Source organism: Haemorhous mexicanus, chromosome 2 (genome assembly GCF_027477595.1).
Source record: "Haemorhous mexicanus isolate bHaeMex1 chromosome 2, bHaeMex1.pri, whole genome shotgun sequence".
NCBI classification, from domain to species: Eukaryota; Metazoa; Chordata; class Aves; order Passeriformes; family Fringillidae; genus Haemorhous; species Haemorhous mexicanus.
Genome location: NC_082342.1, coordinates 35,034,329 through 35,046,984, shown reverse-complemented (window position 1 = coordinate 35,046,984; position 12,656 = coordinate 35,034,329). Strand labels below are relative to the sequence as shown.

At 54.0% G+C, this 12,656-nt stretch overlaps 1 protein-coding gene across 2 annotated transcripts; it reads left to right on the top strand.

The window, feature by feature from the left end:
- Window positions 1-2,927: 2,927 nt before the first annotated feature.
- Window positions 2,928-4,082, top strand: LOC132323340 (thyroid hormone-inducible hepatic protein-like). Of its 2 annotated transcripts, none has more exons than XM_059838427.1 (2): window positions 2,928-3,410; window positions 3,701-4,082. In XM_059838427.1, the coding sequence occupies exon 1, from the start codon at window positions 2,991-2,993 to the stop codon at window positions 3,390-3,392; it is 402 nt and encodes a 133-aa protein (XP_059694410.1). In that variant the 5' UTR covers window positions 2,928-2,990; the 3' UTR covers window positions 3,393-3,410; window positions 3,701-4,082. The 2 variants fall into 2 exon arrangements, with proteins under 2 accessions (XP_059694410.1, XP_059694409.1); XM_059838426.1 differs by having other exon boundaries at window positions 3,696-4,082.
- The last annotated feature ends 8,574 nt before the right edge of the window (window positions 4,083-12,656 follow it).

Genomic DNA, 12,656 nt, shown 5'->3' with positions numbered 1-12,656 from the left:
TTCTACAAGAGGGTTTTGATCCAGAGTTTTATTTCGACCCACAAAGTTCTGAATCCCACAACAGCTCTAACAGAACCCCCTCCCCCAAAACCCCGTGGCTGCTGGCTCTTTCAACCTCAGGGAGAGGGGGAGGGAAGGGGTAGGGATCCCACCAACCAGGTGCAGGGTGGGCAGGTCTCAGGTGCAAGGGACACCTGGCTGGGCCAATGGCCCCCCAGGGATGTAAGGCATCTTTTGAACTCTGCCAATCACTCGAGGCCCTTCTGGAATGCCAGGGTTGATAGACAGCACTTAGCAGGGGTCAGGGTGGGAGAAGGAGAGGTGATTGGCACCTGGGAAGGATCGGGATAGCTGGGACAAACTATGACATCACACCGCAAAACCCTGGTTCAGGGCAAATTTGGGAGAGAACCCTCAAAGGGGCTCCTCTAGAACAGCAGATTCAATCGGCCCCACCGCCCAACCGGTTCGGGAGAAAATACCTCCTTGGAGAAAAGTGGGAAAAAAGAGTTTATTAAACAATAAAACCTAAACAATATTAAACAATAAATGCTCTTGCTGCTCCAGAAGAGATGACAAACTCAGAAAAGTCCCCTCACTGGGTTGCAGTTCAGTTCACTCAGTCCCTTATCAGTCCCTCCGGCGCTGGAAATGCCGCGGCCCAGACCTGGCCCTGTGGGCCACAGCTGCGAGCTGCGAGTGCTCTTCAGGTGTTCAGTCCAGAGCAGGTTTAAACTGGTCCAGAGAAAAAAAAAAAAAACCACAGTCCAGGGAACGTCTCTGCCTCAGCTAGCCAAAACTAACTAAAAAAAGAGGAGAGCTCTGTCCTCCTGTCTGTCCATTGGCAGACAACACAGACCAGGAGGAGGAATGTGGAGGAGTTAGTGCAGTGTCTGGAAACAAACTGGGCGCTTCTTCTCAACCCGTTCACACTCGGAACAAGTCTTAAAGGTGCAAAACTTATAATTCAGCATAAAGAGAACAAGACAATTGGGGAAAAAGCAACATAGAGACAACCCAGGACACCCATGCAGGATTCCATGCAGCGGAGCACTCCCAGGGAGGTGTTCCACACCGGAGTCTGCTGCCGTGTTCAGGCTGGCAGTCGTGGACAGAGCCTGCTCAGTGTCCCTGGAGTGTTCACATCCTGAGTGCATGGCAGCAAGGGGGGGGAGGGGACATCTCCAGCAGCACCACTGCCTACAGCTTGGCCACACCAGGGAGCAGGAGGTGGACCCACTCCCGCAGGACCCCAAAACTGGACACAGTGGGGGGTTGAGATAGGATAGGAAAGGATAGGAGAGAACCCGGGCACCTCATTGTCACCCCTGGCTCCTGGCCCAGATGTCCTGAGGCCTTTGCCTGACCTGGCTTGGGGGTCCCAGTGCATCAACCCCACTCCATGGCTGGTCAATGGCCAGGACTCCTGTCCCTTCTTATCTTGTGGTATGCGGCAATTGGAGGAATTGCTTCTATTCTGGGAAAGGCCAGGGGGTTCTTCCTCCCTTATGCAACCCTCAGTGTTGGCAGCTCTCCCACTGTCCCCTCATAGCCCAGCCAGGTGCCCATTCTGCCATCTCCCCCTGAGACCTGAACCCACTGCTCCTATTCTCCCTAAAGGGATCCCCAAAGGCACAGAGAGGATTTGGCAATTATACATGTCCCAAGGAGGAGGAGCTGGGGAGCTGTCAGAGTCTGCTGAGCCCCTGTCAAAACCAAACATTCTGCCATGCTCACTCTGAGCAACTTGGGAAGCAGTGGGGGGAGCAGGAGGGCAAAGCATCCCCTGTGTCCCTCTATCCCCTGAGCCCTGTGATGTGCCTGCACCTCCAGGAAGCTCCGCAGTGGCCCAGGTGCCCCGATATGGCCAAGGCTCTGTCTGGCACCTGCACGGGGCCAGCAGCACCCACACTCCCTGGTGCAGCAATGGGCCCCATGGCAGGATACAAAGAGATGCCAGGAGACAAGGAAAGGGACAAGGAAAGGGTGGTGAGGACAGGTGGGGAAAGGGTGGGGAAAGGGTGCCTGGCAGTGTGTGCACCTGGCTGGGACACAGGGGGACAGAGGGAGAGCTGCCAGCACCAAGGGTTGCAAAAGGAACCAGGTACCCCACAGCCTTTGCCCAAACAGAGCCCCTTTCCCTGATGGCCACACTCCACAGGGACAGGCAGGGACAGGCACTGCTGGCTGGGGCCCTGGCTGTGGCTTTTGCTCTCCCAGGACTGGGACAATGGCAGGGAACCCATGTCCACAATCCCCTGGGCACAGCAGTGGCTCTGTGCTGCTGCCACAGGAGTTACACATCATGGAGTCAGGTCCCTGTCCCTGGCCACATCCCTGCTGAGCTCAGGGGGAGGTTGTTAGTGTTGGATGTTTCTGGGCACCCAGATCTCTGGACTCCAGCAGGCTCCATTGTCCCCAGACCCGCAGTGGGACAATGTTCCAGTGTATTTCCACTGTGTTCCAGATTTCTTTATGTGTTCTGAAGGGGTTGCTCAATGCCCCTGGAGTGTTCACGTCCTGAGTGTGTGGCAGCAGGAACGAGGGGAGGTGACAGTCCCCTGCAGCCTTCCCAAACTGGGCACAGGAGCTGGACCCACAGCCAGAGGGCCCCAGTTCTGAACCTGATGGGGGACTGAGATAATGGAGGGCCGGATGGGAGAGACCCCTGGCACCTCTCCTCCTTGCCACCCCCCCCGTAGCTCCTGGCATGCAGAGGCAGCAGGACCCCCGGCCAGCTCGGGTGAAGGCCAGGGGGAGGCTGGGCCAGGAAGGATTGCACAGAGCCAGGGACACAGCACGGCCGAGCCCCGACTGGGCTGGAGCCAAGCCCGACGCCAAGGCCATCCAGCCCAACCAGGGCTGGCAGGGGAGCACAGCAGGGGAGGGACGTGCCCCAGCAGTGCATAAAAAGCCCCCGCAGGGCCAGGGAGCAGAGACACTCTCAGAAGAGCCCAGAGCAGCAGTGCCAGAGCTGCAGGAGAAGGGCCATGGAGCAGTACTTCTCAGCCACGCAGAAGATGGAGCAGGAGGTGATGTTCCCCAGCCTGCTGCGAGGCGTCTTCCCGCAGGAGGAGGGGGCAGCCCCGGCCGCAGAGAGCCGCACGGACCTCTACGAGCGCTACCAGCTCCTCAAGGCCATCAAGCCCATGGTGGAGAAAGGCCTGGCCTCTGTGGGTGACCAGAGCCCGAGCGGTGCCCACACCGACGTGGACACATCCTTGGACAGCAACGAGGCCGAGGATGCCCAGCTCGAGGAGCGCCTGTCCCACCACCTGACTGGCCTGCAGCAGGTCCTCACCCACCTCACCAGGGACACCAACGCCCTGACCCGGAGGTACAGCCAGATCCTGGAGCAGATCAACCTCAGCGAGGGGCAGCCCAGCTGGTGACCCTGTCCTGGCCACCAGGTAAGACCTGGGGACATGCAGACTCCAGGGGCAGCAAGACAATGTGTGGCCTCCCTGTAGGGAGCGATGCCCAACAGTGCAGGGTTGGGGACGTGCTGGGAAGGGCCTTGGAATGGGGGCTGTCCCCTCAGCTGGGGGTGGATCTCCCTCTCCATGCTGGAGGAGGGAACCCATCCCATTGCTCTGAGCAGAGACTGCAGGGCTTCAGGGTCTGTGGACTCAGGGTGGATGGTCCTTGTGTCCCCCTGGGATGATCCTTGGAGTTAAGGAACGCTGCTCTTGCAGGACAGGTGCTGGTGTCAGGAAGCACAAGACGTCCCTGTCGCTGACCACTGCAGGCTCTCCCCAGTCCCGCCAGCATTCCCTTCTCCGTGGCAGCTGATTGGATCTCCCGGCACCGGCAGCGACACCAGAGATGGTTGTGACCACTGCAGACCCAGATGGTGCCTTTTCCTCATGGGAAGAAGCATCCGGCGGTGCTGGCAAGGCCATTGGAAGAGCTGCAGGCTCGTGGCCTCCTCTTTATTTCCAAAGAGTGGCACCAAGTTGGGAGAGTTGTGATGTGGCCCCGACCTCCAACAGTCCCTGGACATTGCCAAGCCCTTTTCCAGCTGGTACCTGGACTCCAAGGGCATTCCCCCCTGTTTCTGCTAATAAAAGAATCCCTGGGAAGCCAGCGTTGTCAGTGTGCTGCTTTCACTCATGGAGCGCCCCAGGGAGGGGCAGGGGGACACTGGCTTTGAGGGATGGGATCTTTCCAGGGCAATGCTGGGGAATGTGAATGGGACAAAGAATCCCAAAATCAAAAGGATTGTTTGGATTGGAAGGGATCTTCAGAGACCACCGAGTGCAATGCCCTGCTGTGTGCTGGGACATCTTGCACTAGTCCCTGTAGCTCAGACCAGTGTTGAACCTCAGGGCCTGTGCAGACTCACTGGACAACCTGTTCCTTTGTGTCACCAGCCTCAGGCTGAAATGTTTCTTCCTTTTCTTGACAGCAACACCAGAAAAGCTGATGCCTGATTCCTGTGCACAAAAATGTGTGGGTCTGCCCAACACTCAGCCCAGTCACGCAACAGTGAGGGGCAGCAGAGCTGTAGGTCTCAGCCCCTCTAGGCAGCAGCCACCCTCAAGATCCCAGCCCCGTGTCCAGACATCCCAGCCTTGGGATACCCTGGAGATTCCCATCTCCTCTCTCGTGATGAGGCCATTTCTCTCAGCTGCTGAGACCACTCTGGCTTTGGCTGGTCCTGCCCCAGTGTGGGCAGCAGGGACAGGGTCTCCAGCCAGCTGTGGTGGTGTGAACAGCTGAGGGGACTGGGGGCTCTGGAGGAGGCAGCTGAGGCCAGACCCAGAAGTGCCCTCTCTGAAAGGGTCCTGGCCAGGATCAAAGCAGGGACAAGGACAGTTCTGAGGGGTTTGGGGCAACCAGAGTCATGGAAGATGTGTCAGCAGGAGCTACTGGGCTTGATATGCCGTCATTTGGAGAAACATGAGGTGACATTTCCCCTCTCCTGAGCCATGGCCTGGCCTGGACTCCCCAGGAGGATGCTGCGTTGAGCACAGATTGTCCAAACACCACCTCTGTGTCTGCAGAGACCCAAGGAGCTCACTGCACCAGCACCCAGGAGTCCTGCTTTTCTAGGAAAGCAGCTGCCAGTCAGCAAGTTCCCCAAATGAGGGCAAACACAATTCGCTCCAGCCAGAGTGAGGATTTCAGACCTGATCTGCTCTCCGTGTCTCTCCTCCACCTGAGCAATTTTGCACTTCTGTCTTTTCCAGAGGAAATGGAGCATGAGGGGCATACTGGGAGAGACCTGGACCATCTCCATTGCAGTGGCACCTCTGGGTGGGGGTGGGGCATGATGGAGCTCTGCCTTTGGATCTCTCTGGTCTCCATTCTGTTTGCTGAGGCAGATCTTGATCTATAAGGAATGGATGGAGACTTGTTTCTGGTGAGGAGAGGGCCACGGAGAGGGGCGATGTCCCTCTGGTTGCTCAAGGATGGGATCTGTGTCTCCTGGAGAGCATGGCTGGCCATGCTGGTTTAGGTAGCTGTGGAGTTAATTTTCTTGTCCCGTTTCTGTACTGCCACTCTAGTGTGCGGACTGCAGCACATGGAAACTTGGGAGGAGATACCGGTGGGATAACTGATCCCAACCAACCGAAGGGATATTCCAGACCATATGACAACAGTATATAATTGGGTTGAAGAAGTAAGAAGGGAGCCACACTTGAAGTGATGGCCTTTGTCTTCTGAGGTCACCATTACCTGTGATGGACCCTGCAGTCCTGAGGATTGCTGAACACCCACCTGCCCATGGGAAATGGTGAATGAATTCTTGCTTTGCTCTGTTTGCATGCATGGCTTTTGCTTTCCCTATTACATTGGTTTTATTTCAGCCCACGTCTTTTCTCGTTTTTGATTCTCTCTCTGATCCTGCTGGTGGGGCAGTGAGTGAGTGACTGTGTGGGCCTTGGTGGCTGGCTGGGGTCAAAGCCCGCTGGTGTCACAGCGAGGGACACCTGCAGTCCCCTGCAGCCATGGCTTTGGGCTTGGGCAGCGCTCAGCAGCTGGAGAGGCTCGCGGTGCCCCAGGGAAGTGTCCCAGCAGGACACGGGGTGAAGCACTGACCACGGCTGTTGAACATGACCAGTGGGAGACGCAGGATGTCCCCAAAGGCCGGTGACCTGGGGCAGCTGGAAGGGCTTGCTGACGTCTTGTGGGCCGCTTGCATCCCCCAGGACCCGTGGGTCTCTCTCTGAGAGCCGCTGTCCCTCCAGCTGGCTCCGAGCCCGGTGTGCCACAGGAACCTTCTGCCTGCTCTGATTGCAGGGCATTGCATCACGCTGGCCCGGGATGTGCCAAGGCCTGACGGGGCCCTGCTGCTGGCCACTGCTGCTGGCCACTGCTGGTAAGAGGTTTCTGCCCTGGTCCCAGTGGGATGTTGGCAGACAGGGCAGATCAGGCATCTCTGGCGTGGCAGGGGTTGCTGGCTCTGTGCTGCCCTGGACAGGCTCCCAGGGCACCCACACTGCTGTCAGCCAGCACGGGGAAAGATCTTCTTCTTCCAGATTGTTCCAGCAAATCAGAGTGGCAGCACTTCTTTTAAATCTGTTTAGGGACATCATATCCATGAGAGAGCAGTGACCTGGCCCAGGGGTCAGTGTGAGGAAGAAAAGCCCAGTTTTGACCCAAAATATTGAATGAGTAAGAAACTCTAAATTCCCTTCTCTAATGAGTCCCAGACATCCTAATCACAAATCCTGCCCAGCTCTAACAAGGAGGGGCTGTCAGTTCCCCTCCCTTCCCACAGGGCATGATCCCTGCCTGTACAGCCTTGCCTTTCAGTTTTTGTGGTGCTCTGGCCTTATCTGTACCCCTTGCCGCTGCCTACCGTTTTTCTGGGCAGATGCTGGGGGAAAGCACCCCACAAATTCACACCCGCTCACCCCTGGTCTGGCTCTGTGGTCAGGGAATTTGGCTGTGAGCCAGCAAGGTGTGCTCAGGGCAAAGGCAGTGGAGGGAGGGCATCCTTCCTATCTGCTCAGCCCTGATGAGGCCTCACCTGGAGTGCTGTGTCCAGTTCTGGACTTTCTGGTACAAGAGAGACATGGACATACTGGAGAGAGTCCAGTAAAGAGCCAAAAAGGTGACAGAAGAGAAGGAGTATCTTCCATATGAGGAAAGGCTGAGAGAGCTGGGGGTGTCCAGATTTGGAAAGAGAAGGCTGAGAACGTTCTGATTAGTGTTTGTAAAGATGTGATGGAGGTCAAGAGGTGACTCCAAAATCTTCCTACTGGTCCTCAGTGACAGGACGGAAAAAGAGTGACAGGCACAAACTGAAACACAAAGTAAATCCCATCTAAACATGAGAAAACCTTTATTTTTTTTCCTAAAACTGAAGGTGCTCAAACACTGTCACAGGCTACCCAGAAAGGGGCTGGAATCTTCATTCTCAGAGATATCCAATATTCATGGTCCCATTGTTGACTTGGCTTGAGCAGTTGTTGAAGCAGATTGTCTCCAGAGGTGCCTTCCAGCCTCTCCAGCACTGATTCTGTCTCTGTCCCTGCCTCGTGCCCCCTTTGCTGTCAGCCCAGGAGCTGGCTGCAGGCTGTTCACAGCACCTGACCAGGAGGGTGCTCTGCCAGGCCTCGATGGAGGTTGGAATACTCCAAATCAGGGCTGCTTTGGAGTGGGTCCCACATCTCTGATTCCTGTCATTGCCCCTCCAAGGACTCTCATTCAGACTTGGAACTTCCACGTTTCTCCTCAGGCTGACAGCTTCTGAATTTTAAAAGTATCTTTTCTAACTCCCTAGTCACTTTTAAATCCTGCTGCTGGTCTTATTACTCCTTTAATAAGCAGTTTGGGGCAAACACCTTCAGACAAGTATCACCTGTTCATTGTCACCTACTTTTAGCAGCTTTGCTCTCTAGGCCGGCTGCCACAGTTGGGCTGGGTGAGACCCCCCAAACCAGCACAGAAGAAGGTGTGTTTTCAGGCAGAGCACATGAGAAATTCACCTTCTCTGGATAAACCCATAACTTGTTCTCCGTCTCCACTCCTCAACACTGCCCAGATCAAGGCAGCTTTCCCACAGTGCTGCCTGCAACCTGTCTGCCCTGGGGGAAGGGGCTGGACTCACCATCCTGGGCCTCCAGCAGTAGTAAGGACAGTGGTGACAGGGCAGGATTGGAAAGTACCTGGCAGACCCCAGGCACCTCCTCACCACCACACTCAGAGCACAGGGATGCAGTGGGACCCCCAGCCAGCTCGGGCGAAGGCCACGGGGAGGCTCAGAAGAGATTGCACAGAGCCAGGGTCATGGTGTAGCAGAGCCCCAGCTGGGCTGGAGCCAAGCACAGCCCTGTGGCCATCCAGCCCAACGAGGACAGCAGGGGAGGGACGTGCCCCAGCAGTGCATAAAAAGCCCCCGCAGGGCCAGGGAGCAGAGACACTCTCAGAAGAGCCCAGAGCAGCAGTGCCAGAGCTGCAGGAGAAGGGCCATGGAGCAGTACTTCTCAGCCACGCAGAAGATGGAGCAGGAGGTGATGTTCCCCAGCCTGCTGCGAGGCGTCTTCCCACAGGAGGAGGGGGCAGCCACAGATGCCGAGAGCCACACGGACCTCTACGAGCGCTACCAGCTCCTCAAGGCCATCAAGCCCATGGTGGAGAAAGGCCTGGCCTCTGTGGGTGACCAGAGCCCGAGCGGTGTGGACACAGACACAGAACCAGCCTTAGATGAGGGTGCAGACAGCAATCTGGAAGAGCGCCTGTCCCATCATGTCAGTGGCTTGCAGCAAGTTCTGACAGACCTCACCAAAAACACCAAGGCCCTGACCCGGAGGTACAGCCAGATCCTGGAGCAGATCAACCTTAGTGAAGACCAGTCCAGCTCCTGAGCCTGCACTTCCCGTCTCTGAGGTAAGAGCTTGGGGACACACAGTGCCAAGGAAGAGCTGGCTGAGGGGTAGCATACTTCGTCCTCATGCCCCATCAGCTGTGTGATGTTATAATGTTTGCATCACACCCCCAAATCCCAGGAGTTCTGAGTCTGCACTTCATTGCTCAACAGAAACATCCTCCTGGATTTGTCTTTCTCAATTGCCATTGGTGCAGGTTGTGTCAGTGAACAAAGGCAACTCTGTGAGCTCCACACTGTCCCCAAGGCTCCCCAGTTTGCAGCACAGGCAATGTCTTTCTGCTGCTGGCCAGACACAAATGATTCCAGGGACAAAAGGAATGGGTGGTTGAAATACCATGACTGGATTCCAGGAGCTGCCAGACACTGGTGCTCCAGTTATTTATCTTTTTTCTCTGACAGAAAAATGCAACCATCATTTTTAGGGAGGAGTTTGGCACTTTCAGGTTTCCGAATATCTAACTTTGGCACACCACCTGCAAACAGCTCAGACACTTCAGTCTTCCCCTAGCCTGAAAAGCAAAACTCTTCTTCATGCTGGTGGGACTTTCATCCCCTGAGACACCTTGGGGAGACATCCCTGTGATCCATCAGAGATGGGGCTCATGGCCAAGGTCAATATAGTGAAATGGAGAGCATAGAAAAATGATAGCAACAACAGAAGGCATTAACAGGACTTTATCCTTATTTTAGGAAGACACCCAGACAGGAATGAGGACATCCTGACCGTGTGCGTTATCCCCGCAGGGTCTGTTCTCCAAGTCCAGTGGCACTTCTCCTGCATCAAGTCCCACAGAGGAGTGTCCTTCATGGGTAGCACAGAGCTTGGCTGTCTGCCTGCTGGGTGCTGTCTGTACCATCTGACTTGTCCCATGGCCGATCCCGCCGGCAAGCTTCCTGCTTTGTTTCACTCCTGTCCCAGGGGGATTTATGCGGGGCAGAAAGGAATGGTTTGTGTAGTTGCTTTGTAGAAGGCATCTGTAACTATGAAGCGATGCTTTTTTCTGTGTGTGCCTAAACCCCTCCAAACTGTTCTCTTTGGAAATGTAAATAAAATGCAAAGCCTTGTGCAGATGTGTCCTGTGTTTCCTACCAGCTGTCACTTCTGTCAAACTGCTGTCCCCCAGCACATGCGGGTGAAGGACCTTGGCCACCAAGGCCAGGCTTCAGTGCAGGGAGATGAGCTGGGTTTCTTTGGCAGGGCTTTGAGATTTAGGAGGGATGTTGAGATGCTTGAGCATGTCCAAAGGAGAGCAACGAGGCTGGTGAAGGGCTTGGAACACAAGCCGTATGAAGAACGACTGAGGGAGCTGGGGGTGTTCAGCCTGGAGAAAAGGAGACTCAGAGGTGACCTTATCACTCTCTTCAACTTCCTGAAGGGTGGTTGTAGTGAGCTGGGGGTCAGTCTCTTTCTCCGGGCAACAACAGACAGAACAAGAGGACACAGTCTCAAGCTGTGTCAAGGGAGATACAGGCTAGAATTAAGGAGGAAGGTTTTCACAGAAGGAGTGGTCAGATACTGGAATCATCTGCCCAGGGAGGTGGTGGAGTCACCATCCCTCGATGTGTTTAAAAAGAGACTGGATGTGGCGCTTGGTGCCATGTTCTAGTTGAGGTGTTGGAGCGTGGGTTGGACTCGATGATCTTAAAGGTCTCTTCCAACTTAGAAATTCTGTGATTCTGTGATTCTGTGAGATGAATGTTCCCCCAGCTCTCTGACTCTCCCACCTTGCAAAACCTCAGTGTAATCCTGCCATCATTCTGTGCTTGGAGCTGAATCCCAACCTGCTCCCCAGCACCCTTCCTTCCCTCCCACAACATCCCCTTCTCTCCCGGATTCCCAGCACCGTGTCCTCTCCTGTGAGCAACCTGTTGGAATCCTCACAAGCCCCAGCAAAACAGGTGACACAGTTCTGCTCCTCCTTGCTTGGCCATGACACACTCCAGAGCTGGGGACAGAGGAGGAGGTGGGGATGCTCAGCTGGAGTAGGAAGTCAGGACCTTGCTCACTTCCGATCCCTGTGTACTATGGGGAAAACAGCAACAAAGCCCTCACTGAGTGGGTGGGCAGGAGCTGCAAGCTCTTCATAAGCAGGTTGGAGCCTTCAGGACAGGTTGGGTCCCACCTCCAAGGGACTCATTCCCTCCCTGACACACCACCCTTGCAAAATCCTGCTGAGCTGGGCACTAGAGGAAAGTGTCCCCTTGCCTGTTCAGGACATTTAAAAAAAACCTCAGCTGTTGAAATAGTGCTCCTTTGGCTGAACAAACACTGGTTCTCCATCAACTTTCCACTTTTGATTATAAAACTGGAGATCTCTGAACATCTGTGGTGAGAGGAGGATTGCCACCATGCCCTGTGCTGCAGGCTCTGGTTGTGTTGTTTGTGTTGCTACAGGTGCTCTCTGAATCTGCTGTATCACAAAAGTGAAATAACATCCTTCAGGCTGAAATCAGAGACTCATCAGCTCCAAAAGCCTCCATGTAAAATGAAGAGATGTTCTGCAGACGGCATGCCTCTTTCCTGAACTCACCTCCAGGCAGCTCCATGCCTTGGTCATGTATTCATGTTGACCCCTTTAGCGAGGTCCTGATTGCTCGGCAGGAAGTGAAGATCCACAGCACTGTAAAAGGAAGACAAGAGCAGGACCTTCCTGCCTTGCTTTTATTTTAGTGAAACTCTAATTGCACAGAAAATAAAAGAGAAAAATTGTTGTATTGTTTAACAGTAGAACGTACTGTGGCAGCTGAGATCTCAGATACAAGCCTTCAGCCGGGCATCCTGAGAAGGCGGGTGGAGCTGATAAATGGCTGGAAGGCACCAGTTAGGAATGCTGACAATGTTTGCACAGCACGTGGTGTTTGATTTAGGAGTGGTTCTTGAATTGCTGAGTCTCTTAAACAGAGGCTGCCAATTCAATATATTAAAGAAATAAATACTTTATAAATACTTTTATGGATAGTACTATTTTCCAAACTGATGCACAGTCACAGAATCATGGAGTGGTCTAGGTTGGAAGGGACCTTAAAGATCTCCTAGTTCCAAATCCCCCTGCCGTGGGCAGAGATGTAACCTACTGGATCAGTTTCAACAAGGCCCCATCCAACCTAACCTTGAACACTTCCAGGGGTGGGGCAGCCATAACTTCTCTGGGAAACCTGTGCCAGTACCTCATCACTCTCTGAGTAAATGTATGTATCAGCACAGAAATGTTCCAGCTCATGTTATATAAATATTCATACAATTTTCAAAAAACACATATTTATTCCCCACAAAGTCACTGTCAAGTTATTCTTCTTCGGTAAAACCAAATTTCTAAGCACTAATATGATTATAATTGTGATTCATATTGTGGTTGCTCATCCAAGGTCCAGGCACAGGCTAATTCTTTCACAAAAAAAACAGGGAAAGGAGGGTCAGTGCCTGAAAGAGCTTACAGGCTTGGAAATATCCCTTTTACATCAAATAAAAACTGTGGGCAGAGGAACAAGAGCAGTATGTTCATAACACTGAAGGACTAGCCATGGTTGGTGTAGCAGTAGAAAAGAGTTGTGGACCCTCTGAGCTGGCAACTATTCCTTTTGTTAAGTGGTAAGGATTTCTATTGTGGAATTGAATACCATTAGCCACCCTTGATTCTGATTTGGGGAAATCTCTCAGATGAGCAAGGTAAACTCTCCCTGCCTGAGTGAAAAGCTTGTGTGAACAGAGAGGTGATGGTCCACCTGTCTTTCCAGTCCTGCAGCTGCAGAAGGAAAGGTTACCACCTCCAGCATTGAAGACATGGTGGATGTGAACTGGGTCAGCTATATCCAG

Excerpts from the sequence above, each read along its gene's own strand:
- LOC132323340 (XM_059838427.1), top strand. The coding sequence starts at position 2,991 with ATGGAGCAGTACTTCTCAGCCACGCAGAAGATGGAGCAGGAGGTGATG.